Consider the following 25,141-nt stretch of genomic DNA (forward strand, 5'->3'; position numbering starts at 1 on the left):
GCCTTCTTTCTTGGTCCCTTGAAGGGGAGAGCACCTTCCTCACCCCGTTCCAACCTCCTTTGGTCTGTTCCTCTACCTCGACTCATCACTTCTGGTGGCCTCAGCTCAAAGCAAGTCCAGGGACCCATTCAGCATCTTTCTGCAACTCCCTCTTGGAAGTGGGGTGGAGTAGGGCTGGGAATCAGCTGGAAACGGTGTGTGGGGGTGGGGGTGGGGGGGCGCTTGAACTCTCCAGCGGTCCAAGTCCGCACCCTTCCCTAGGTTTGGCGTTGCCCCAGAGGTCGGGATGCTGAGGCTCAGCTTCGGGGCACCCCTGCTTCTGTTCCTTTAAGGAGCCGCTGTTTAGCATTCCTGCCGCTGCCGCTGCCTGACTCTGCGCGTTGATTGGCTGGAATCAATTGAGCAGGGAGCCAGGGAGAGATGCTCTTGACTCCACTCAGATCCATCCTGGGGACCAGAGCAGAAGCGGTCCTCGCTGTTCCCAGCCTCTGCCTGGGCTCCCATTTTTTTGCCTCTGGGCCTCGGCCCAGGAGCCACGACGGGCGACACGGAGCCGCCAGTGCTAGAGGGGGAGCCTTGGGTGCGGGGCAGCGTGGGGGCAGAGGCCCCAGGACGCCCGCCCGGCCCCAGGCCCCGCTCAGCCCGGGCGCCCCCGCGGGTGCCCCCCCCCTCTTGGTCCGCGCAGTGTGAGTGTGCCCGAGAGCCCGGCGGTGGTGGCGGCGGCGGCGGCGGCAGCGTGGAAACTGGCGTGGGCTGGGGGGTTCGAGCCGCGGGGGGCAGTGCCATGCACAAGCACCAGCACTGCTGTAAGTGCCCCGAGTGCTATGAGGTGACTCGCCTGGCGGCCCTGAGGCGCCTCGAGCCTCCGGGCTATGGCGACTGGGGGCAGGTGCCTGACCCCTATGGGCCAGGTGCGGGCAATGGGGCCACCTCCAGTTATGGTGGTTACAGCTCGCAGACTCTGCCCTCACAGGCAGGGGCCACCCCCACCCCTCGCACCAAGGCCAAGCTCATTCCTACCAGCCGGGATGTGGGGCCAGTGCCCCCAAAGCCAGTCCCAGGCAAGAGCACCCCCAAACTCAACGGCAGTGGCCCCAGCTGGTGGCCTGAGTGCACCTGTACCAACCGGGATTGGTATGAGCAGGTATGGATCAGCAGGAGGGGGCAGTGGGGCAACCCAGGAGGGTTGAGGAGTGGGATCCTAGAGGCCTGGGTGCAGCAGGGATTGTTGGTGGGCCCCAAAACCTTGCATTGCAATTGGGCAAAGAGAGTGGGCTCCCTGTGTGTCTATTTGGGGGATCTCCATTTGGAGAGGGTTGGGGGGAGTAGTAGGGTATGTCAGAGGGTGAAGGTCTGGTGGATGGGCACATTTTCCTGTGTGAGGAAATTGGGTTTATCTCAGTGGGTGGTGGTGGTGGTAGTGTTTCTGTCTAGCAGGGGGCGGGAGGTTCTGCGGGGGTTGTGTGTGGTGTGTGTCTCCACAAGGGGAGGAGGAGGCATGGTGCTCTGCATAGGGGGAGTATGTGTGTGTGTGTGTGTGTGTGTGTGTGTGTGTGTGTGTGCATGTGTGTGTTGGGATGTGTGGAGGAAGGTAATGGCGTTCCCATTCTCCCCTGAATCTATGTAGAGGAACTCATGTGCCCAGATTGCTGAGCTTCTTCCCTCCATGCCATGAGTCCCTCTCCATCCCAGTCCCTTTGTGTGTGAATGTGCCCATGGATGTTTGGGGATGTCTCTCTGAATGTGGAGGTGTCTCTAGATGAGACTGCAGGGGTAGCTATATTTGCTTGCCTTTCTGTGTGTGGTTACATGTATATGTGTATGTGACTGTAAGAGTGTGCATGCTTGTGCCTCTGTGTGTGTGATGTCCCTGGTGAGAAGTGCTTGACAAGCAAGGGAGTGAAGAGGGAGGAGGAGAGAGACATGTCCCAAGCAAGGCTGAGAGGCTGCCAAGAAGGATGGACTCTTTTGTCCAAGCAGCTCCAAAGTGTGTGTGCTGGGGGTTGAGGGGGGTTGGTGAAGCAAGCTTCTTCGCTCTAGAGCAGGCATAGTACCTGGGGCTAGGCAAGGGACAGCTGCCCTGGTGCAGGGACTGGCCCCAGTGGGGAATGTCCACTTTGAGTACCTCCAGATATGGGAAAGCATAGCCCCTCAGCCCTGACTTGGCACAGCTCAGGAGCCCCTGGGTGCTGGGCACAACTCCGGCTTCCACTCTCAGCCTAAACTGCCAGTTTAGAAAATGGAAGGAGGATCTGTGGAAGAAGCAGCAAAATGGAGGCTGGGCAGGCAGAGTGAGGTCCCTGGCATGCATGGTGGAGGCCCTGCCTGGTATTTGGCCTTGCAGCCCCCAGGGTAGGGAGAGAGAAGGAGGAAGCTTTACTGTGGAGGGTAGGTGCAGACTTCCCCAAGCTGGTGATTGTTCTGGCTGCCTCTGTCATCCTCTGAGGACAGGATATTCTCACTGAGAAGGAAAGGTGGGATTTATGAGGAGGGGCGTCCTTGGTTTTGGCCTTTTGTCTGTCCATACTTATTGCTTCTTGTGTTCCTTGCCTTGGCCTTTTGCCATCTCCAGTGAGTCTCCTTTTCCCCTTTGCCCCTCTGTCCTTTGACTCTCTCTTTGCAAGCACTCATATTTGTCCTGCCCAGCTGGGAGACAGGTGCCAATCTCAAGGCTGGGTCAGTTAGTTAAGGTTTCTTTGCTAGGGCTTACTTATCGCTGGGTGGCTCCTGGCCCTAGGGGCAAATTCCCTGAGTGGGGGTGGGGTGGGGGCTGGAAAATCAATCCATGGGAGCTGAGAATCTCTAGGTACCATTCAAACTGGGCTTGAGGCATAGCTTGTTACATGTGGGCACACATGGCACACCAGATACATGCAAAAGTCACCTGGGTGTCCTTTTGCCTGTGTGTCTGTTGTATGTCACTTGAGGCAGCTGTGTTGGTTTTGGATCTTTGAAGAGTTATTGGTTCTTCCTTCTGGGATTAGGGACCAGGGTGAGGCTGCAGCTGGAGCCCTCCTACCATCGCCCAGGGATGCAGCTTGTGAAGTTCTAAGCCTATATACAGAGAAGGCATGCCTAGCTAGCCCTCTATCCCTTTCCTCCATGCTTCTTAAAGCTATAGCTTTATGGACTGGAGGTGGGAGGGGGAAGCAGAGCTGGGGCTGTGGCAGAGCCCGCACCCTGGGCTTTCAGCTCTCCTCTTCTGAGGCCAGGGATCAGGAAAGGGACAGCATGGTCAGAGAAGGATGAGAGATAGTACCAGAATACCTGGGAAAAGAGGCAAGAAGGCCTTTCCATTCTTAGAGATGAGAATGGGAATCAGGGAGCAGATGCCATTTGTCTGTCCAGAATCAGATTTCTACATGTAAAATGATCATAATTATGTACTGTCTCAGAGGCTACCCCTGTGTTTCCAACCCTTATGCTTGACTAACCCTGTTTCCAACCTCTTCTGTTGCCTCTCTTCCCATGGCAACTGCATGTTGAAGAGTGTGGACTCTGCTACTAATCTGTTTGCTTTTCCCTCATTGGGAATCTTGTTCCCTCTGCTCCTATCCTGGCCCTGGCTTAGCCTCTGACTCCTGATCAGATCCTACCCTAACCTTCTTTCCTGGGATATACAAAGGGTTCAGGATCAAAAGTCCCCTTGGAGAAAATAGATTCAGCTTTTGACTCTTTCTGTCCATTTGAGCAGTTGGGCTTCAGGAGCCACTGAAGGAGGTGTAGATTGAGGGTTCATGATGTATTCAGAAGGGGACAAATTTCCTTTCTCCCATGTGTCCTAATGGGGGAATGGGATAAGTGGCTAAAACATTAGGGTCTTGACAACTTTATTTAATCCAAAGAGAACCGTGAGATCACTATGTGCCACTAACTGCCAGTTTGTCTTTAGCCATGGTCCATACTTTCTCTGGGCCTCATGTCATCATTTGTCATATGAGCAGGGTTAGATAAGATGGTGTTAGATAAGATGGTCTGCTGTCCTTCCAGCTCTGACATGGTGGGAGTCTATGATCTTCAAGTTAGGGAGAGCAGTGGTTCAGAAGGGGAAAGGGTTCCCTGACTAGGCCCCTGGGTGCCCCAGGGATGCTGGGTGTGGTATGGAATGCCTGCCATGCTCCATCTCTGTCATCTTCCTTAGGCCAGCTCTGCACCCCTCCTAGTGAACCCCGAGGCCCTGGAGTCCAGCCTCTCGGTGAGTGCACCACTGGCTAGCTCAGGCCCAGATGATTGATCTGGGCTAAATGAGCAGCTGGGTTTGACTTGCTATGGTTGGAAGCAAGGGGAGGGGAGTAGCTCCTTTGGGCTCAGCCTGTCCCCATCTGTGGCTTAGAAAGGCCTGCGGTGTACTCAGGCTGTATGTGGGAATGGGGAAGGGGCAGGCTGACTAAGGGCAGAGAGCTGGCAGGGCAGGAGGTACTGAGGAAAGTGCCTATGTCTTCCTGTAGGTGAATGGCAGTGATGGCATGTACAAATATGAAGAGATAGTACTGGAACGGGTGAGTCTGCTAGTGGAGAAGAGACAAAAGGGGAGGAGAGGGTGGGTGCCAGAAGGGAGGGTCCTGAACAGTGATTTACAGACTCCTAGGGGAACCTGCATTGAGAGCATGGGGAAATAGCAGCCCTCCGAAGCTGCAGTGCTGCATCAATTAATCAACTCACTAACAAATATTAATTGACCTTGTTGGCTGAGGCCTGGGGACTTGAGGAGGGGATGGGTTTGCTAAGGCCTCTCTGCCAGAATGGTCAGCACAGTAAGAGAAGTTGCCAGGTTTCTGATGTGTGTCCCAGCCTGAGACCATGGAGACCTGGAGAATCTGCCCTGGGACAGAGAGGGAAATGGGATGTCCAAAACCCTGCCTTGTGTTCTCAGAGTATACAGACTGTGCCCTCCACCCCCTTCTGCAGGGCAACTCTGGCCTGGGCTTCAGTATTGCAGGTGGCATTGACAACCCCCATGTCCCTGATGACCCTGGCATTTTTATTACCAAGATCATCCCTGGTGGAGCAGCTGCCATGGATGGGAGGCTGGGGTAAGATGACCTGGAAGCAGGGTTGAGGATGAGCCAGGCAGGATGAAGAGGAGGGGAGGAGGGCCAAGCTAGCAGGATGAATCTTCTATTAGATCTGAGATGGGGAGGGGGAGGGAGAGAGGAGGGATAAGGAGGGAAGGGGACAGGAGGTGATGAATTTGAGAGGGGCAATGGCACAGTGTCATGCCCCTCTGGCTTCCTCCACAGGGTGAATGACTGTGTGCTTCGAGTGAATGAGGTAGATGTTTCCGAGGTGGTACACAGCCGGGCTGTGGAGGCACTAAAGGAAGCAGGGCCTGTGGTGCGGTTGGTGGTTCGGAGGCGACAGCCTCCACCTGAGACTATCATGGAGGTCAACCTGCTGAAAGGGCCCAAAGGTGTGTTCCCTCAGGTTCTGTGGTCTAGCCAGAGCCCCCGGCTCTGGGTCCTGGGTGGCCCCATGGGGAATGGTCTTATTCTTATTATGACTCCTCCAGTCCTAGCTCATATAGGCTTCTTTCTCCACTTGAGGCCTTACCTTTAATGACCTTGGAATGGCAACCTAGTGTGTGGAATTTCTGGGGGAAAGGGAAAGTTCCTGGGGGACTGGTGGGTTGGCTAGAAGAGGGAAGTTGGCTTTGGGACTGACCAAAAACTAACTACTTCTTGTGGCCCTCTTGTTGGCTGTCCCCCCAGGCTTGGGTTTCAGCATTGCTGGAGGCATTGGCAACCAGCACATCCCAGGAGACAATAGCATCTACATCACTAAGATCATTGAGGGAGGAGCTGCTCAGAAAGATGGACGCCTACAGATTGGGGACCGGTTGTTGGCGGTGAGACATTCTTCATGGGGATGCCCAAATGGTAGGGTGGGTAAGAGGCGCTCCAACACCCTCTCACTCTTCCTAAATCTCACTGAGGGACAAGGTATTTTGGGGAATTTCAACTGTGTTTACCTAGATACAAAAACCTTAGTTTTATATGTGGCAGGGGCTCCCTCTTGTCCCAACCCCACTTTCTGGTAGTTTTGCATCCTTACACACTGATCTTGGACCTCTGTTAGCACACAGTTGACTTTCACTGAAAGGGCAACCATTGGGGGTTCCAGGCAAAGCCTCCCCTTCTCCTGAGTCCCAGTCTGAGGCCTCTCTTCTTCTAGGTGAACAACACAAATCTGCAGGATGTGAGGCATGAGGAAGCTGTGGCCTCGCTGAAGAACACATCTGATATGGTCTATCTGAAGGTAGCCAAGCCAGGCAGTCTCCATCTCAATGACATGTATGCTCCCCCAGACTATGCCAGCAGTAAGTATCCAGTGCCCCCTGGCCCTGGCCCTGGCCTGTAGCTCTGTCTCTGGTTTGGGGAAAAGAAGATGTGACCTTGTTAAGAGAGAACAAGTGCAGGATAGTGCTCAAAAGAACCAAGTAGAGACCCAGCTATGTCCTTTGGAGCTAAATGACCTTGGACAAGTCCATTTTACTTTTCTTTAATTTCCTCTTTGACAAAAAGGAACTAATGATATATGCGCTGCCTTCCTCATAGGACTGGTGCAAGGATCAAATGAGATCATGGACGAGAGAGCTCTTAGAAATCTGTGTTAGGCTACAGAGATGTGAGGGATTATTATTAATCACACCTCTAGTCACACCTTTCTTTGAAGACTCCCTTGACTTTGGCTCTTTCTAAGAGTCATAGGAGTGAGCCTAGGATTTAGAAAGGGACTGCATAAGTGGAGGGGGCGGGACGCAGAACAGAGAGAGGTGGTGTGAGGAATCAGCACAGTGCCTCAGTCTCTTTTGTGCCTGAGGTGTAGTGTGGGTGGGGCAGCCCTTGGAGGGAGGTATCCCCTGCCAGGGATACCTTTCTGGACCATCTCTGAACTTTTCTCTCCTTTTCTTGATCCCAGCTTTTACTGCCTTGGCTGACAACCACATAAGCCATAATTCCAGCCTGGGTTATCTTGGGGCAGTGGAGAGCAAGGTCAGCTATCCTGCTCCTCCTCAGGTCCCCCCCACCCGATACTCTCCTATCCCCAGGCACATGCTGGCCGAGGAGGACTTCACTAGGTAAGACCCTTGCCTCATTCATTCAACCGAGGGAAGGGGGAGGAGAGGAATAGTTTTGGACAGTGACAAACCTTGTAGTATGGCCAAGAACAGGCTGAGGCCTTCATCAATCCCTGCTGTTAGCCTTTGGGGCGGAGCTGCAAAGTTTCCTGCCCTCTCCTACAGCCATTTCAAATTACTGAAGAAAGGAGTTTAGCCCTGGTGTCTGCAGGACTCTTGACAGGCAAGCCGGCTGAGTAGTCTCCAGAGGAAGAGCCCCGCCCCGCCGTGGCAGTGGTAGAGGCGCCCATCCCTTGAACTGGTTGGCCCATCTGTTGAACTGGTTGAGCCGGCCGGGATTCTGGGGGCAGGTTTGCCAGGTGGGGCTTAGTAGGTTGCTGGGCAGGCTGTGGTGGAGCCGGAAGGACGGGCGATGGGTTAGAGCCAGAGGAACCATGGAGAGGGTTCGAAAGTTCTCAGGATCCGGCTTGGCCCTGGGCTTGGGCTCAGCCTCAGCCTGGAGGAGGGCTTCACAGAGGTGGGCCTGGCCCTTGTGTTCCATGCGGCCCAGAGGGGATGCCAGGTAGGAGCCCAGGCGCTGGAGCATCCAGGACTAGTGAGGGAGCTTCCTTACACCTGAGACTGGGAGCAAAGGAGGAGGAGTCTCGGTGGGGGATTGTACTGGGAGTCTGGTTGTATGGATGTGGGGTTGTTTGCTCTCACTTGGTAATTCTGTGACCGTTTAGAGAGGGGCTTCTTGGATGCAGTTTGTTTTGGTTGGATTTTTCATATGCTTGTCTCCTCTTGAGTTCAGCCCCAGACATCTTTTAGAAATAGGGGATATTTATCTATTCTATCTCTGTCTCCCACCTCAGCTAGTAAGGATGTACCTAGTGGTAGCTGTTGACTACGTATGTTGTTGGGGAAAGTAGGAAGGGTCATAGTTGGTGGATGGAATTTTGAGACTGCAGAACATTGTACTTTGTGCAATCAACCATGGGTGATTCCACTAACCCTGATAGTTCCTCCTGTGGTTCAGGACCTATCATGCTCATTGATAGGATAGGAGACTGAGGAAGGAAGATCAGTGAGTGGGCTCTGGGATTTGGGCTCTAGAATTCAGGATAGGGATGTGTTGACTTAGAGTAGTGGGCCATCCTTTGGGAAGTTGACTAGGAAGCCTCAGGAAGAAGGAGGGAAAAGGAACTGAAACTTGGCACATGATAGAAAGCAGCAGCCAAGCAGGTTTCAGGAGAAGAAAGGAAGAGCAGGCTCTCATACATAGGGAACACAAGTCTCTCCTCCCTAAAAGAATGGGTCTTTGTTCCAGGCCGGACCTCACAGGGGCAATACTTCTTCTATGTCCCTTTGTCCTGACTTCCCTTGTCACATCTCTACTCATTTCCCATCAGAGAGCCCCGCAAGATCATTCTGCACAAAGGCTCCACAGGCCTGGGCTTCAACATCGTAGGAGGAGAGGATGGAGAAGGCATTTTTGTCTCCTTCATCCTGGCAGGAGGCCCAGCCGACCTGAGTGGGGAGCTGCGCAGGGGAGACCGGATCTTATCGGTGAGACAAAGGCGAGGTGGGAGGACTAGAGCTGTGCCAGTCTAAGAGGGAGGAGGGAAGAACTTGCTTCCTCCAAGGAATGCTTCTTCAGAAGAGGGAAGAGCTAAGAATTGGAGAAAACATTTTGTCTTTATAGATATCCTCAGTGAGGGACAGGAAACTATTCTTGAGGAGGAAATGAATGTTCCTTGAATTTTTTTTTGGGGGGGGGTACACAGGATAGAACCTAGGAATACACTACCACTGAGCTACATTCCCATCCTTTAATTTTTTTTAATTTTGAGAGAGTGCCCAGGAACAATTTGAATTTGTGATCCTCCTGTCTCAGCTTTCCAAGTGCTGGGATTACAGGTCTGTGCCACTACACTCAGCTGTTTCTTGGACATTAACCCTAATTGGCATTTAGCTTCCACAAAGACAATTATTACATTAAAGATATATCATTTAGGTCTCATTTTGGGGGCAAAGATAGAATTTTGGGAAAGACATTAAAAGGCTGAGACATAGGCTGCCCATCTCCCTCTCTGGTTGGGACATAGGACTCCTTGCTTTTGGACTGGCTCATAGCTCCTCTCTCTGGACAGGTGAATGGGGTAAACCTGAGGAATGCAACTCATGAGCAGGCTGCAGCTGCTCTGAAACGGGCTGGCCAATCAGTCACCATTGTGGCCCAGTACAGACCTGAAGGTAGGTGAAAGAAAGGTGGGAAGAAATGAGGGTGGGGAAAATTAGGTTTGTACTAGGTTTGTCCCCATCATTGGTAACAAAGCCACATGACTAAGTCCTTGATGCTCTAGTGCAGTAACCTCTTCATCTTTCCTTTTGCTGCTGGATAGGGGTTGATTTGGTGGTTTGGGAGCATCTAAGAAGGCTGTGCTCAAAGCTTGCCGATGAGTTGCAGTGCAGCAGAAGGCCAGTAGTGGGCAGCAGCCAACACGGGAAGAAGCACGGAGATGAGGGTGACTGGAAAAAGGGGAGGGAAGACCGAGGGCTCAAAGGGGAAAACGGGGAACTCCGTACCCTAGAACAGGAGAGCAATTCTCATAACTGACGAAGGATATCAGGGGAAGACATTTGACTTCTCACGAGATCTTAGGCCAAACCTATTTGATTCTCATTCTCTTCCCCTGATCAAAATGCGTGTGAGACCCTTAAGTGCACGGAAAGGTGACACTGTGCCTTTGGAGTAGCCGTCAGGAGTCGACCCTCTCCTCCCGGGGACCTTCTTTGTGTTCTCAGCTAGCAGTCCTTGGCCGGGGCAGATGGGCGGGGCCCGTCTATGCAAATGAAGGCAGTTGATAGGCTGCCGCTAGCCAGAGGCCAGGTGCGGAGGTGAGCTGCTGGAAAGCGGGAGGCTGTCTGCAGGCCGACGAAGTGACCAATGGCCAGTGGAGCGCGGCCTCCTGCCGCTCACCCCGCCCCCTGACACAGGCGGAGGGAGGCGAGAGCCCCTCCTTTCTCCCCGCTTCTAGCGCCTCCAGTTTCTCGCGCCTCCAGCGTCTCCTCCTCCTGCTTACCCTCCACTCCCCTCCCCCTTCTCCTCCCTCCTCCCCGCGCGCCCCGCTTTGTGTCCGTGGTCTCCCGCGCAGGACGGAGGGACGCCCAGAGCTGGCGCTTTCTCTGCACTAGATCCGGACTCCGACTTGGCGCCAGGTGAGGTGGGGCAGACGGCGTCAGGCCACCTTAAAGTCCTCTTAACCTTTCTCTAAAGCTGTGTTCTCAGACTTCCAACACTGTGCCTCCCTCCAACTCTGTCCTTTCCCCCCGAAAGCTTCGCCGCCTTGTTCTCAGCCCCTTCTGATCTGGGTCACTTGCATCCTTCTTTCCCTTTACTTTACACCAACAAGTTCTCCTGTTAGTTAACCTCCTTACACTTCTGTCCCCTATCAAAGAAGTCTCAAGCTAAAGGTAGCAGGCCTTCTCTTATTTCTCTTTGTGCTCTGGGAACCCAGAACAAGCTCCAGGCATCAAGCTCCAGGCATCGCCACACCAGGCTGTTCTGTCCACTGGGCCCTGTCTGGCCTTGATCTCTTTGCCACAAGATGTGCCCCCTTTAAACCCCAGAGCCGCAGTCCTGGGCCCATCCACCTTCCTCCTGGCTGCTACACCCTCAATAGCTCCAAGATCCCTTTCCCAGGAGAATTTTGGGACACCCCCCCCCCCCCCCCCCCCCCCCCCCGTCTCTACCTAACCTCAAGGAACACCCGCCTTGGCTTGGTATTCTCCTGCCTCTTCCCTTTTGTTCTTTCCTCTCTCCCTCCCCTTTGTAAGGTTTGGCCTTTGTCCCTTAGGGTTGCTGTGCCTGTGCTCCTTGGATACCTAGGCCTTGTGGGTCAGTTATTAAGGTGGAGGAAGGGACCTGCCCTGGCAGGTGTTCTAATTTCTAGAGGAGCAGAGGAGAGGGCTTGAAAGCATCCACTTTTGTCCTTTTGGCACCCTCTCCTGTGCTCCTTCAGCTTGAGACTTCTTTGATGGAGGACAGAAGTGTAGGGAGGTAACTAACAGGAGAGCTTGTGGGTCTGAGGTAATGGGAAAGAAGGATGTAAGTGGACACTTTGAGTCATTTCTTTCCGTGTTTGGCATTGGGATTACTGACAAGGAACACACCTTAGGGTTATTGTTTTTATGATTTCTGCTTATGCTGTTTACTTATCAATAGAGGGCTGTCAGATATTTATTAGCAACTGATATTTAGTTATACCCACAACTTAGACAACAAAGGTTCTGCAGAGGAAATGGTTTCTCTTGCATATTTCTCTTGTCTCTGTCTCTGTCTTTGTCTCTCTCTCTTTTTCTCTGTGTGTGTGTGTTTAGTAGAAATTGGTATTTCTTTCGGTTTTGCTCTGATGTTGGGCACATGAAAACAATACTCAGAATTCGTCTGGTAGTGGTATGTTAGAAACTGGTGGCTACATAATTCTATGACTTGTTGGGGGAATGAAACTGGTTTTCATAAAAAGCTTTAAGTTGTCCAGGTTAAAGGGAATCCTACTATGTTTATTGCTCTCTGAGCATAGTGTTGTGTCAGTTTTTCTACCATTTTCTTCGCTTAGGATTTACTTGAATCACATTGTTAAGGTAGTGACACCCCAATATTATAATTTTCTCTCTTTGGTTTACAAGGTACTTCAGGGCCCTAACATTCAAAAGCTTTTTATTTTTTAAATTTGAAAATGAACCCTTAGAGACTTGTCTAGAGAGACTATTAATTCCACATTTTTATTGTGGATTTTTATTGATAAAGTGCTAGTTTTTAAAAATGAGAACTCCGTGTTGGTCATTTTATAAATACTTTAAATATAGTTCTTTGGAAGATTGGAATATGATGGATATTTATAAAATGAATAAAACAAATATGTCTTATTGCAAAAATGGCAGCAACTTTGCATGTTATTGGTCAATTAGGTGTTCATTATTTGGGTTTTTTCACATAGAATGTGAGAGCTGGAAAGGTTCATGTAGTCCACCCACTGACTGTAGACTGGAATACCCACTGCAGAGTTAGGACATGACTTGCCTAAGGCCATGGAGGGAAAGTTGCTGAGGGTCAGCAAGCCATTCAATCCTGAGGTCCACCAGTTGGGACACGGCATGGTTGTTCTAACAACTGAGGGACCTAAGGCCTACTTTAGGGAATAAGAACAACAGGAAAAGAGATTAGGGAAATAACAGAAAGACAGATTAGAGAAGGAATGAGAGAGAGATGTGGAAAAGAAGGGGCTATGCAATGAGGCACCATTGCCAAACCAGTACACTTTTAGCTGGATAGCATGTAGCATGAGGACTTAAAATGTCTTTGACTGAGCCAGGTATAGTGGCACATGCCTCTAATCTCAGCACTCAGGAGGCTGAGGCAGGAGGATTTTTGCAAGTTCGATACCAACCTGGGATACAAAGTGAGCCCAAGGCCAGGCTATACTGCATAGTGAGACCTTCTCTCAAAAAGCGGAAAAAAAAAAGGACAATCCAAGTAAGAGCATTTCCTAGCCTTTTAAAAAAACTTTAAGGGGCCTGGGATATAGCTCAGTAGCACAGCACCAGCCTGGCAAACGTGAGGTCCTGAGTTTGATTCCCCATATCAAAAAACCCGAAAACACAAAAAACCCAACAACTTTTTTTTTCTTTTTGGTACCAGGATCAAACTCACGACTTAGCATTTGCCAAGCAGGCACTTATGTCACTGAGTTAAACCCTCGGCCCTAAGCTGACAACTTTAATGAAGTATTATATACCATACTGTTCCTCCATTTAAAACTACACATCACTGATACAAAGTTGTGTCTCTATCAATGCACCACCACCCTTGGCTTATTACTACAATTTTAAACATTTTCATTGCTTCTCTACTTCATACATACAGAGAGTGCAAGCACTGGAAGGGTGATAGGTGAAGGCCATTTGCTTCTTCATGTATCTTACCTGGACACTTAGAGGCAGGATGGCAACTTGGGAATGCTCTAACCTTGAGATTTCTTTCATGTATCTGGTTCAACTGTGTATTAAAGCCCTCATGAAGCATATTGTCTATTTGAACTTTGTATTGTGCCTGGCATGGGTACTTTACCTATATTTTCATGATGAAGCTTTGGAAAAATATTAAAATTTTAAAAAGTGCTAAATGATAAGATACCACAGTGGAAGATGCTGTTTAATAATTTCACTCTTGATTGCTCAAAACTGTTGGGAACACAGCAACCCTACATATTAGCTAAAAATAGTAGGGTTTTCTTGGTCATTTCTAATCCTGCTTAAAATTCAAATTGAAAATTTAAACAACTAGCTTTTTTTGGTACTGAGAATTGAACTTAGGACCTCATGTGTGCCAGGCAGACACTGTGCCATTGAACTAATATCCCCAGCCCTAAACAATTGGCTTTTGGCAAGGACTTTCTTCCAATCTATTCTAAAATGAAAAATATTTTTCTGTAACTTGTGCAGTTGCTCCCCCAGGGGAAGGACAGGGTTGGTATTTTATATATATATATATATATATATATATATATATATATTTTTTTTTTTTTTTTTTTTTTTTTGAGATGGGGTCTCGCTATGCAGTTCAGGCTGGCCCTGAGCTCACTTTGTAGCCCAGGCTGGTCTCGAACTCATAACGATCCTCCCACCTCAGCCTCCCGAGTGCTGGGATTACAGGTGTGAGCCACCACGCTCGGCTCGGTATAATATTTTGACATTACCTACATTTCCCTTTTAGTTACTATGCATTGGCTTCTGCTTATCGACCAAGCTAATAGATGTCTGGAAAGCCCTTTTGTTTTTAAGAATAGAACCTGATTACCAAATCAGGAGGTTAACCAGAAATTGGTCACTATGGTAGCTAAATTGGAAACTGATTTTCTCTTACTAGTCTTTTCACTTATACATACTACAACGTAGATAAACCTTAGCAATCTTGATGGGGGGTGGGGGGTTGTGACAGGATAACAGTAGGCCAGTACTGAAATGTAAATCCAGATAGGGTGGTGGTACACTGAGTGAGAGAAAATGAGAGTTTTCTCATAACTTATTTTAAGGTGATGATTAAATGTACTTTCACTATGGAAACTCCTTTGGGTAAGGTCTGGAAGAGTTAGGAATCAATTTTGATCATAATTTGAAAGCATAAGAGGGATATTTTCTCCATAACATTTATGTGACCATCCCATCTCCCCTGTCTAAGAATGAAGAATATAAATATAACTCACCATGCTCTCTGTGGAGCACAGTGGCCAAAGCACCAAGGCAAAGAAAGTTCTGAAATTCCTATTGCCATTATTTTTAAAAAGGCTAATGTAAAGAAGAGAGAAAAATGAATTCCTGGTAATAGCATTTCTATCCTGAACAATTTGCAGGCAGCTTGAGTTCCTTTTTGTATCCCTAGCACCTAGTTTGGACCCTGGCACATAGTTTGTTGAACTGAATCATTGAGTAGCTTTCTGTTACAGGTACTTTTGTAAGCATTAATCTTCAGGGTATCCCTCTGGGATAGGTGGTATTATCCCATTTTACCGATGAGAAAACTGAGATGTTGAATGGCTTGCTCAAAGTCACAGTAAGTAACGGCCTAATAGAGTTTGTAGTCAAGTTCCCAAGAACTTTGGATACAGGCAAGTGAAACAGAATTGCAATTGTCATTCTTTTTGTGTGTGTATGGTTTGGTGTTGAGGCGGGGATCAAATCCAAGTCTTTATGTATGCTACGTAAGTGTTTTAACCACTGAACTAGTGAACTATATCCCTGTCATTCATTTTTTAAATGACCATACAATTCACCCATTTAAGGGTGTATGTCAGTATTGTTTAGAATGATCACAGAGTTGTACAAATGTCACCACAATTGATTTTAGAATTTTCAGCACCCATTTACCTTTTGGTTATCTCTACCCAACCTCCTCACCTTCCTATCCACCTCAGCCCCAGGCAACTACTAATCTATTTTCTGTTTCTATAGGTTTGCCTATTTCAGTGATGAACCTGCAGCATGCATGCCACAGCAGGCTGTTTGTTATCATTGAACGCTCTAAAAGGTTGCCAGTCACTGGCCTATTGGAATATTCCATATAGATAGAATCATATAGTGTGCATCTTTTGGGATTGACTTCTTTTACTTAACATAGGGTTGTGGAAGTTTGAGCTGAGTGTGGTGGCATATGCCTGTAATCCTAGCACTCTGGAGGTTGAGGCAGAAAGATTGTTTGCTGTAAGTGTGAGGCCAGTCTGGGTTACATAGTGAGTTAAAGGCCAGTCTGAACTACAGTGATCCTATCACAACCCCCTACCCCCATCAAGATTGCTAATGTTCATCTACGTTGTAGTATGTATCAGTATTCCTTTTTGTTTTTATGACAATAGTATTTATCACATTTTACCAGTTAATGGATATTAGAATTGTTTTTACTTTTTGGCTATTATGAATAATGCTCTATAAACATTGATGTACAAGTTTTAGCACAGCCATATGTGTATTATGTTTCCTTTGACTAGATATCCTTTGAGTGACATTGGGTCATATAGCCACTTTATGTTTAATTAACTTTTAGAAGAATGGCCTGGCTGCGTTACACAGCTGCTGTGCCATTTCACAGTTCCACCCACAGTGAGAGGGTCCCAATCTCCACATACTCCCCAACACTTTTATTATTAGTTTTTTGTTCTAGCCATCTTGGTGGGTGTGGTGTCTCATTGTGGTTTTTATTTGCACTTCCCTGATGACTGGTGACACTGAGCGCCTTTCATGTGCTTATTGTATTGATTTGTATTTTAAACAGAACAAAACAGAACAAAGCAGAGCAGAGCAAAATAATGCAAATATCAGGATTTCAGAACTAGACAACAGGAAATCAACAGTGGCTACCAAAATGTCTCTTGTTTTCTTCAAAATAGTTTGCTGTTTAGTTTTGTTTTGCTATGCCCCCCTCTTTGATTCTTATCCTGTTTCCAGATTGATTTGCAACTAGAGAAAACCAACTCTGTTATTAGTCAGATGATCAGAAGGCCAACTGCCCTTCATTCTTACCACTGTGTGTGACAGAGAGGGTTAAGACACAGGTATAAATAATTGTAGCTAGGAATCCTGGCCTGATGAAAATGATAGGGCCCAGGTTGTTTGGAATTAGTTTATTGAAATATAGTATCATATAATGAATGGAATTAAGCAGATTTTAGAATTTTGAGAGTACAGCTGTTACACAGTCCCATTTTAGAACATTTTCATCATCCCAAAAAGAAGACCTGTCCCCATTAGCAGTCACTCTCAGTTTGGCCCAACTTCTCCCTTCCCCTAGCCCTAGGCAATTACTAATCTACTCTGTCCCTAAAAGTTGCCTCTTCTGGCCAGTTCATATAAATGAAACCATGTAATATGTGACCTTTTGTGTCTGCTTTCATTTAATATAATGTTTTCAAAATTCACCCACATTGTAGCATGTATCAAGACTTCATTCCTTTTATGAATGAATATTGTTCCATTCTCTGATCATACCATTTTATTTATTCATTCTTGTGTTGATAGACACATTGGTTATTTACACCTTTTGACTGTTGTAGATACTGCTGCTGTGAACACTGATAGACAGGATTTTTTGTGAATACATGTTTTCAATTCTCTTGTAGTCATATTTAGTAGACTTGCTGGGTCATAAGGTAACAACATTTTTGAGGAACTGCCAGACTTTTTCCTAAAGTGGCTACACCCTTTGGCCCATCCTATTTTGTAAACTTAGAAGAGAAAAAAATGTTAAGCTTTCTTTCTAGTTTTTTATTTTTTTGCCTGGAGCTAGCAGTGTGTGTTTTGGGCTTCTTGATCTTCCATGTAGCCCAAGGCCATGGTAGTTAGATTTGGCAAAGCTTCCTCAGCCTAGTTAGACAGGTGCTTTCTTGTCCTTGCTGAGTGATTTGAGTGAAAATCCTAGGAGCTATAGTGCCTATAAAATATTGGTTCTTCCTGATGAGGAAGAATGGTTAGAATGATATATAGTAATGAAATTCTTTCTTATATAATTATAGCTTAGGATTTCTTTTTAATTTAAACTGTTTCTTATTGAAGTCTTGATCTAATATTCACACTGTTGCTTTGTTTAAAATTTTAGTCATATTCCATAATGGGGTAATGGCTTTCTTTTGTAATCTTGATTTTTACTATTTATTCATAGTTAGTGTAACTTTTTTTTGAGCCAGGCTCCCTCTATGCAGTTCACGCCGGCCTTGAACTTACTTCGTAGCCCAGGATGGCCTCAAACTCAAGGCAGTCCTCTTGCCTCAGCCTCTCATGTCAGCTTCTTGAGTGCCACCATGCCCAGCTTTGGCTTTGTTGTTTTAAATAGAGAAAAAGAAGTATCATACTTTGGGCCTAACATTGTCATTAAGTAGCTGAATGATCTTAGACTAGTCAACTTGCCTCTTTGGTACTCAATTTCTTGATCTGTAAAATGAAGGGACTGTGCAACATCATCTCTAATGTTTTCCTAACTTGAATTCTATATGTATTAGTGAAAGTGAGTTGGGAATTCAATTTATAAATTCCTGTTTGTACCTAGACTATTATTAAATTGTGCAGTCTTAAATTAAAAGTTTTGTTTTAATAAGGGTATTGTCTTTCCCTATTCTTTCCTGTGATAAAACTTTTCTTTTATTCTTTTGAAATGGAAATTGGACCTCTGTTTACTTTTCATGGAATTTAGATTTTTTTCGGTCCTGGGGGAACAAATATAATTCTTCACTCATGCTAGGCATATATATATTTGGTGGTACTGGGGATTGAACCCAGGGCCTTTACATTAAGTTACATTGTAGTATTATAGTCCTTTGAAAATGTTCATTTTGAGGCAGGGTCTTGTGAAGTCACTAGGTTGGCTGCCAGCCTGGGCTTGGACCTGTAATCTTCCTCTTCAGTTTCTAAATGTGCTGAGATTCCAGCCATGTGCCACCCAGATAAAAGCAAAGATTGGAAATTGGGGTTATAATTCAGAGGTAGAGCACTTGTCCTGGGTTCAGTCCCCAGTGCCACAAAAGCAACTAAACAAAGGGCTCCAGAAATACATGTGTTCTTTTCTCTTTCTTTTTCAGTACTGGAAGTTAGAACTAGGGGCCTTTGCACTGAGCTATATCCCAGGCCTTTTACATTTAAATTTTTCCATAAATTTGTGATTTTTAAAAAAATCTTTGAGACAAAAATGATTTACAGAATACTGAGCACCCCAGGCTGAATTTAAATTTGTGATAGTCCTGCCTCAGCTTCCAGAATACTAAGCACCTCAGGCTGAGTTTAAACTTGGGATCTTCCTGCCTCAGCTTTCCAGAATACTAAGATTATAAGTGTGTACCACCATACCTGGCTGACATCTGGATTTTTAAAAAGTAGAAAGCATCAGGAAAAATTGGGGTTAAATTCCAAAATAGATTATTAAGAGTGTTTTGTAAATACTGTACTTGGAAAAAGAAATAAGAACTCTAGGAACTGGCATTGGTTCATCAAGGTCAAACAGCCTGAGCAAATTTTCTCAATGGACAGGGAAATATGGTAGATAAGGTATGGCCAGATTTATCAAGGCATTGACAAAGGTTCTTTGGCCCACCTTTTTATAAAACGGTCAAGTGATAATACCGATGATATGTTTATGTGAATTTATCTAGAACTGGTTAAATAATACTAAAAGAAAATGATCGATGAGCCAGGAGAAGTGCAAGTGTGTTTTGTCTTTGTCCTGGGGTCTTTCTATTCCCCATTCTCCTCAAGCTGTATTTATTTTCTCTTGGATATAAAAATATTGCATTTAGACTTATAGAAAATTGGAAAATACAAAAGAATACAAAGTAAATTGAAATCATATGTAAAATTACCTCCATCGTTACTTTCCCTTAAAGCTTCCCCTCAAAAACTTTGTGTATTTATATTTTATATATAGCATGTGTCTGTGTCTTTTAAGAATATTATGCTTAAGTAGTTTTATACTCTTTCTTACTTTAACCTTTGTCATGAATATTTTCCTACATCATTATATATCCTCAAAAAGTGTTTTTCAAGAGTTTAATATATTCCATCATGTGTGTGCCACAGTTTGGGGAACCATTCTCCTGTTGGTATATATGGGCATTTAGGTCTTTCCCAGTGTTTTGATCTTATACAACATAATATGATGGATATTCTTGTATGGACTTTTTTTAACATAAATTTTTGATTATTTCTTTGAAATAGAGTCCTTGAAGTGGAACTATTGGATCAAAGAGTATGACCTGTTTAAGGCTTTTGATACATTTCTGCCAAATTGGCCTCTACCTCCACTAGCGTATAAGAAAGTTTAAAATGTTCAAAGTTTAAAATGTTTAAAGTTAAAAATAATGTAGACTATTATTTTTTAGAACAACTTCTGCAAATTTGTAGGTAAAAATGTTATTTACTTTGTATTCTAAGCCATATTTCTTTAGTTAATAACAGAAATATTTGTGTGTATGTGTTTATTGGTCATTTTTTGCTTACATTTAGTGTATTGCCTGTTTTTCACCTGTTTCCCACTTTCCTATTGGGTTGTATTCATTCATTCTTATTGATATACTGTATAGACATTTTAAATATGATTAAAATATTTATATTTTTTTGTACTTCGGATTGAACTCATGACCTTGTGCTTGTCAGGCAGGCCCTGTGCCACTGAGCTATATTCCTGGCCCTAGAATATTAACTTTATTCAGATATATTGCAAAAACTATTTTCCCAGTTTTTACTTTGCCTTTTTGCTTTTATTTACTTATTTGGTGCTGGGGATGGAACCCAGGGTCTTGCACATGCTAGGCAAGTATTCTACTAATGAGCTATACCCCCAGCCCTTTTTTATTTTGTCTTGATGTACAGATGTTTTATGTGTTTATGCAGTCAGGTATTTCAGTGTTTTAATTTGTGTGTATGTATTTTGCCTTTGCCCATAGATTTAGAAGGGCATTCTCTACCCTGACATTAAATAAATACCTATCTATATTTTATTCTAGTTATTTAGTATTTTATTTTGCATTTAAAAGTTTAATCTCTGTGGGGTGTAAGATAGGGTACAAACTTACCTTCTGTTTCAAATGTTAATGATTTGCCTCAGTACTATTAAAGAATCCATCATTTCCTTGATGTTTGCAAATACTACCTTTATTATAAATAAAATTCATTTATACACACACGATTTAGATTTTGGACTTATAATAATTTTGTGCTGTAATATTTTACTGGGATTATCCATTACTGAAAAATGAACAGAGATATTTTGAGAACTATAAACAAGAGGAATATTTCTCTAGATCCCATTTTCTGAGTTCCTTCCATGAAAACTTGAACTAAAGTATATTGAGTTGATACTGCCATAAAGATTGTCAGAGAGTTTGTAATTCTGTGTTAGTGACTATTTTGAACAATGTATAGATCTAGTCTCTCCATTGACCTGGAAAAACAAAAAAACTGCTTGCATTAGCTGAAATTAGCCAGCCTTATAAGATGTGTGTGTTTTGGTCATTGTGTTGTATCATTCCTGTTAGTGGAAAAGATTGTTCTAAACAAGTGTACCCATCATTCTGAGGGTAGGGAAAAGATATAATTCTCTCTTCATTCTGATGGTATTTTGGGTGAAGTGTTTCGTCTTGCAGTGGTCTTTTTATGTAGTTTGGCTTATGGGTTAAAGGAGTTGAAAGCCACTTTAATGTTTAATTTGAATATGCTTACATGAAATGCCTTTTGAAATAGAGAAAAGATCATATTTGAAACTTATCCTGCTCTGCCCAGTGAAAGGACCAATGATGAGAAGGACCAATGATTTGCAGCCCTGTGAATAGTGTTTCTTAGGTTGATGTGAGATCAAGGTATTTTCTGAATGTTCCACTTATTTCACACCAAGTGGCAGAATGTAACAAACATTTATGTAGTGAAGCACTTTTTCCCAGTAGCAAGGTCCTCCTGTATCCTCACTAAGCAATTTAGAAAATAAAAACATCCAGTCAGTAGGAATAAACTGGAGTTTTTATGGTGTGTTGATCTGGCATATCTTGTTTTCTGTTTTATTCCCAGTATTCTTCAGGATGCTATCCAGGACCTTGGCTAAGTGTATGTATGGCTGAGGAAGCCTACTGTCACAGTGTAGGGAACAGAACAATGACACCCAGGTTTCTATTAGGGTTAGTCATAGTTCTAACCCATTGTTCTAAAAGTACAACTGAAATTATTTTCCTTGAGTAATACTTTGCTTTATTGAGGTAGCTTGCCATTTTTCTGCCCTCTCATAAAGTCTTAAGGATTATTTTGCAAGCAATGCCTGAGGAGACTTAACTGACCTTGATAGACAGCAAGAGGTTAATTTTGATTAACGCAGGTCTCACTTTAACTTGCTTTAAAGTACCCAGAAAAAATTATAACCAAAGATGTATAAAAACAATACCATGCTTGGCAGAGTCCTGAGTTCAATTTATAGCCCCCCCCCCAATACCATAGTAATAAGAGCTAGATATAAAAGGGGGCTCCAATCACTGACCCACTTGTAGCAGTTTCCAACTACACCAGTAGCTGACCTCTATGGTTCATGAAGAAAGGAAAAATTACAATAGATCTGTAAAGGCACAACAAAGATCCCTAAATTCCTTCTCTCTATCTTCTTGCAGCTAAACTAGAAGGATTTATAACAAGAATAATCAAACTTAGAGATAACCTTCATCAGTTCAGGGGTTTAAGAGCCAACTGTGTATAATGACTATTCCAGTCCCTCTTAAGCAGTATCTGGAGATGGCTTTTTCCCCAACCAGCCTTTCGTTCTTGTGCTCATGCTTTGATTATAAATGCTTTAATTTCTTGGAAAATTTGTTTATTCTTGCCTAGAGGCTGCCAAACTCCAAGTGATCATGAAGGTGGAACCAAAGACAAATGTGCCAGACTACCTTTCTGGGATCTACCAGATTGACTTCGTAAAGAATTTATAACTGCTAAACTACAACATGACCTCTATCTGAGGCCTGTTAAGAGTAGCTCTCTGGAGGAGGCCTCTGACTACAGTCTCCTCTACACTGATCCTTCTCAGCTCAAAGCAGCTAGAAGGAAATTACTCTCTATCTCCCCTAACCGCAGTTAGGGATACCTCTTCAGAGGGAGGAATGTAATAAACAGCTAAGTTAGGTAGAAATATGTTAGGCAGTCAGATAGGGCTGGGCACTCAAGGAAGTCAGTGCAGAAGATGAGAATGCATCTAAAGATCAAAATCACAGTGGCGAAATTTGCCTACTTCCCTAAAGATTGAATGTAACTTTTGGGACTATTAATGTCACCCTTTTGAGATTTCCCATTATCTCATTAGCGGTTGGCCATCCTCTCCCATCTACTAAGACTGAAGCCACTAAGACTAAGACCACTAAAAATAAAACCACTAACACTAGAACTACTAAAACTAAATACAAGACTAAGACTATAGATTATTGACCAAGGTTAATGTATACCAATATTACTTAAGTGACTGTACCTACAGTCTTATTGGCTGGTCATAATTTTGACCTGTGCTGTACCTACCTCATGATTTTGTTCTGTAAAACTTCCTTTGAGAGGCAGGCTCATTGACAACCCATTCTGTACACCTCTGATCTCTCAGGAACCATTCCTGTTCCTCAGTCCTTTTCGCCAATAAATATTTCTACTCTTAAAAACAAAGAATTACTTTTTAAGCTTATACTTATAGATTCTGTATCTTCTTGATCCACAGAATTTAGAATTATTTGCACATATGAAGATTCCTTTATTCCAGATTGTATTAAATAAATTAAACTACATGAGACCTTGGTTTGATTCCTTATGAACGTCATTGATTTGATTATTCATTGTATAATCAAATCATAATATTGTCATAACTGGAAGACACTTTAGGCCAGGTGATAGCACAGACCTGTAATCCTAACTACTTGGGAGGCTGAGGCAGCAGGATTGGAAGTCTGAAAGCCCTAGGCAATTTAGTGAGACTGTCTCAAAATAAAAAGCTCAATGGGAAGGCCCTGTCTTCAATTGCTGGCATGAGGAGAGGCTTGCAAATTTGTCTAGTTTTAGAGGTATTAGATTCTTTAAATAGTGGATCATAATTTGAAAACTAACCCAAGTAATAGACTTCTTAATATTTTTGAGTCAAATTTGTGATTCCTAGAAATGCTATACTATTTGGAAATTCATATACTTAGTCCATATTTATGAGTATATTGATAGACTTCTGCACAACTGATGATTTCCTTTATGCCCCAAGACAGCTCAGCAATGGCACATGAGGGCTGTATGCATTTGAGATCTGAATACCTATACTTGTGTAAACACAGACGAGCTTTTTGAGTAGTTGTTGATTTTGAGAGTAGAGCCAACCAAAACACAAACTATTGTTTAGCTGTGTCTTTTATACTCAATATTTGTGTGTGGCCTCAAGGTCAAGAAGTTATAATTTCCTGTTTTACTTGGTTTTTATTTGCATCTTCTGATTGTTCCTGTCACTATCTGTGTGTCTAAAGTCTGTCATCCAGTTGTCTCCTCGGTATCCTTGTCATTTCTAAATTGATAGTTGTGGTTTTTATTCTATTTTGTAGCTTATCCTTGTTATATCTTAATTCAAATCATTAGTAGTCTATATGTATGCAGAATAAGTATCCTTTGTTGTTGACATTTGTTTCTTGTCTGAACATTTTTCTGCCTTTAATCAAATAGGACCAAATAAATTTAGTATGGCTTGAGAAACTAAGCACCTTTCAGTTTTTCCAAACTAATATTGAATATTATTTTTTAGTTGTAAAATACTTTTTCCCTGACACTCAGAAGGTACATTTGACAGCAAAGTCTTAGATATATTTTCAGGCTTGGGTATGTGGTTAGTTCTCACTGGTGAACACTGTAGTTTCAGTCCCCTTTGGTGCATAATGTTGGGCTGTTAACTGTATCTCCAGGCCTCTGACATATCAGTGTTTTGCAGAAGTGGTTTATGGTTTCATCATTTTTTAGTATGTTTGGGTGAAAGAAAGAAGAAAGTATGCATTCCTTTTTCTTGTATTTGTTTCTGAGGAGCCAGAATTTGAGAGTACAGGTTTGTTCTGTCAGATCTTTGTATTGAGTCAACACAGTAAGTTCACTCAACAAAGGTACTGATCGTCATACTAAATTTTGACCATAAAAACTACATCAAGGAGCATGTAGCTTGCTAAAGTAACTGATGGCACCGCAAAAAACTACATCAAGGAGCATGTAGCTTGCTAAAGTAACGGATGGCACCGCACATCTGGGCACTAGATTTTTATAAGGGTGAGGTGATGGAGGGTCTGGAAGTTATATTAGATGAAGAATGGTTAAAGAAATAATATATTTAACCTGGCCTTGAGAACTTAACTTTGAGGACATGATTGCCATTCTCCATTATGGCTGATATTAATATACCTTCCTGATTTTCCAGGAAAATATTCAGAGGTTGCCTTTAATACTTTATCATCTTGCATCTAATCAGATGCCAAATTCTCTCTTTTTTAGCTTCAAAGTGTTTCTTGATTTTTAGCCTTTTCTTATATCCTAATTGTCTATGTCAACCTTCTAAATCATTGCCTGTACTAATAGAATAGCTTCCTGGTCTCTCCTGTGTCATCTACTCTGCATTATACTCCAAGAATATTTTCCCCTAAAACTTAGTTTTAGTTGGATCATTTGCTTATTTAAACATTTAACAGTGGTTCACATATCCTAATAAGAAAAGTCATATCTCAAGCTTTTATAATCTGGCTTCCAGTCCATGTCATACTCTTATAATCTGACCTCTAACCTGTCATTGTTCCACATCTCCTGTTACTCTATTTTCTATTCAGTCTTAGTCATCTTGGAGCCTGCTGCAGGCTTTTCAAGTTTCTAATCTTCTTTGTTTTTCATTTGTTTGCTTGTTTTTTTTGAGACATGGTCTCACTATATAGTTTAGATAGGCCTTGAACTCATTATGTAGCCCAGGGTGGCCTCAAACTTGCTGTGGTCCTCCTGCCTCAACTTCCTGACTGCTAGGATTACAGC

At 44.2% G+C, this 25,141-nt stretch overlaps 1 protein-coding gene across 6 annotated transcripts in view; it reads left to right on the forward strand.

The window, feature by feature from the left end:
• Positions 1-391: 391 nt before the first annotated feature.
• Positions 392-25,141, forward strand: part of Dlg3 (discs large MAGUK scaffold protein 3) — a 65,142-nt gene continuing 40,392 nt past the window's right edge. For 2 of the 6 annotated variants that reach the window (XM_063246032.1, XM_063246033.1), the window contains exons 1-10: positions 392-1,144; positions 4,142-4,195; positions 4,449-4,499; positions 4,909-5,033; positions 5,241-5,410; positions 5,709-5,845; positions 6,172-6,316; positions 6,919-7,078; positions 8,470-8,626; positions 9,211-9,313. In XM_063246032.1, coding sequence (XP_063102102.1) covers positions 785-1,144; positions 4,142-4,195; positions 4,449-4,499; positions 4,909-5,033; positions 5,241-5,410; positions 5,709-5,845; positions 6,172-6,316; positions 6,919-7,078; positions 8,470-8,626; positions 9,211-9,313 — 1,462 coding nt within the window. In that variant the 5' untranslated portion in view covers positions 392-784. Of the gene's footprint in view, positions 1,145-4,141; positions 4,196-4,448; positions 4,500-4,908; positions 5,034-5,240; positions 5,411-5,708; positions 5,846-6,171; positions 6,317-6,918; positions 7,079-7,163; positions 7,641-8,469; positions 8,627-9,210; positions 9,314-10,082; positions 10,280-25,141 lie in introns of those variants that run through there. The other 4 variants (XM_003471011.5, XM_003471010.5, XM_005004188.4 and 1 more) reach the window with 4 other exon arrangements.

This window comes from Cavia porcellus, unplaced genomic scaffold (genome assembly GCF_034190915.1).
Source record: "Cavia porcellus strain 051 isolate PalLab524CR breed Dunkin Hartley unplaced genomic scaffold, mCavPor4.1 scaffold_3, whole genome shotgun sequence".
Classification (NCBI taxonomy): domain Eukaryota; kingdom Metazoa; phylum Chordata; class Mammalia; order Rodentia; family Caviidae; genus Cavia; species Cavia porcellus.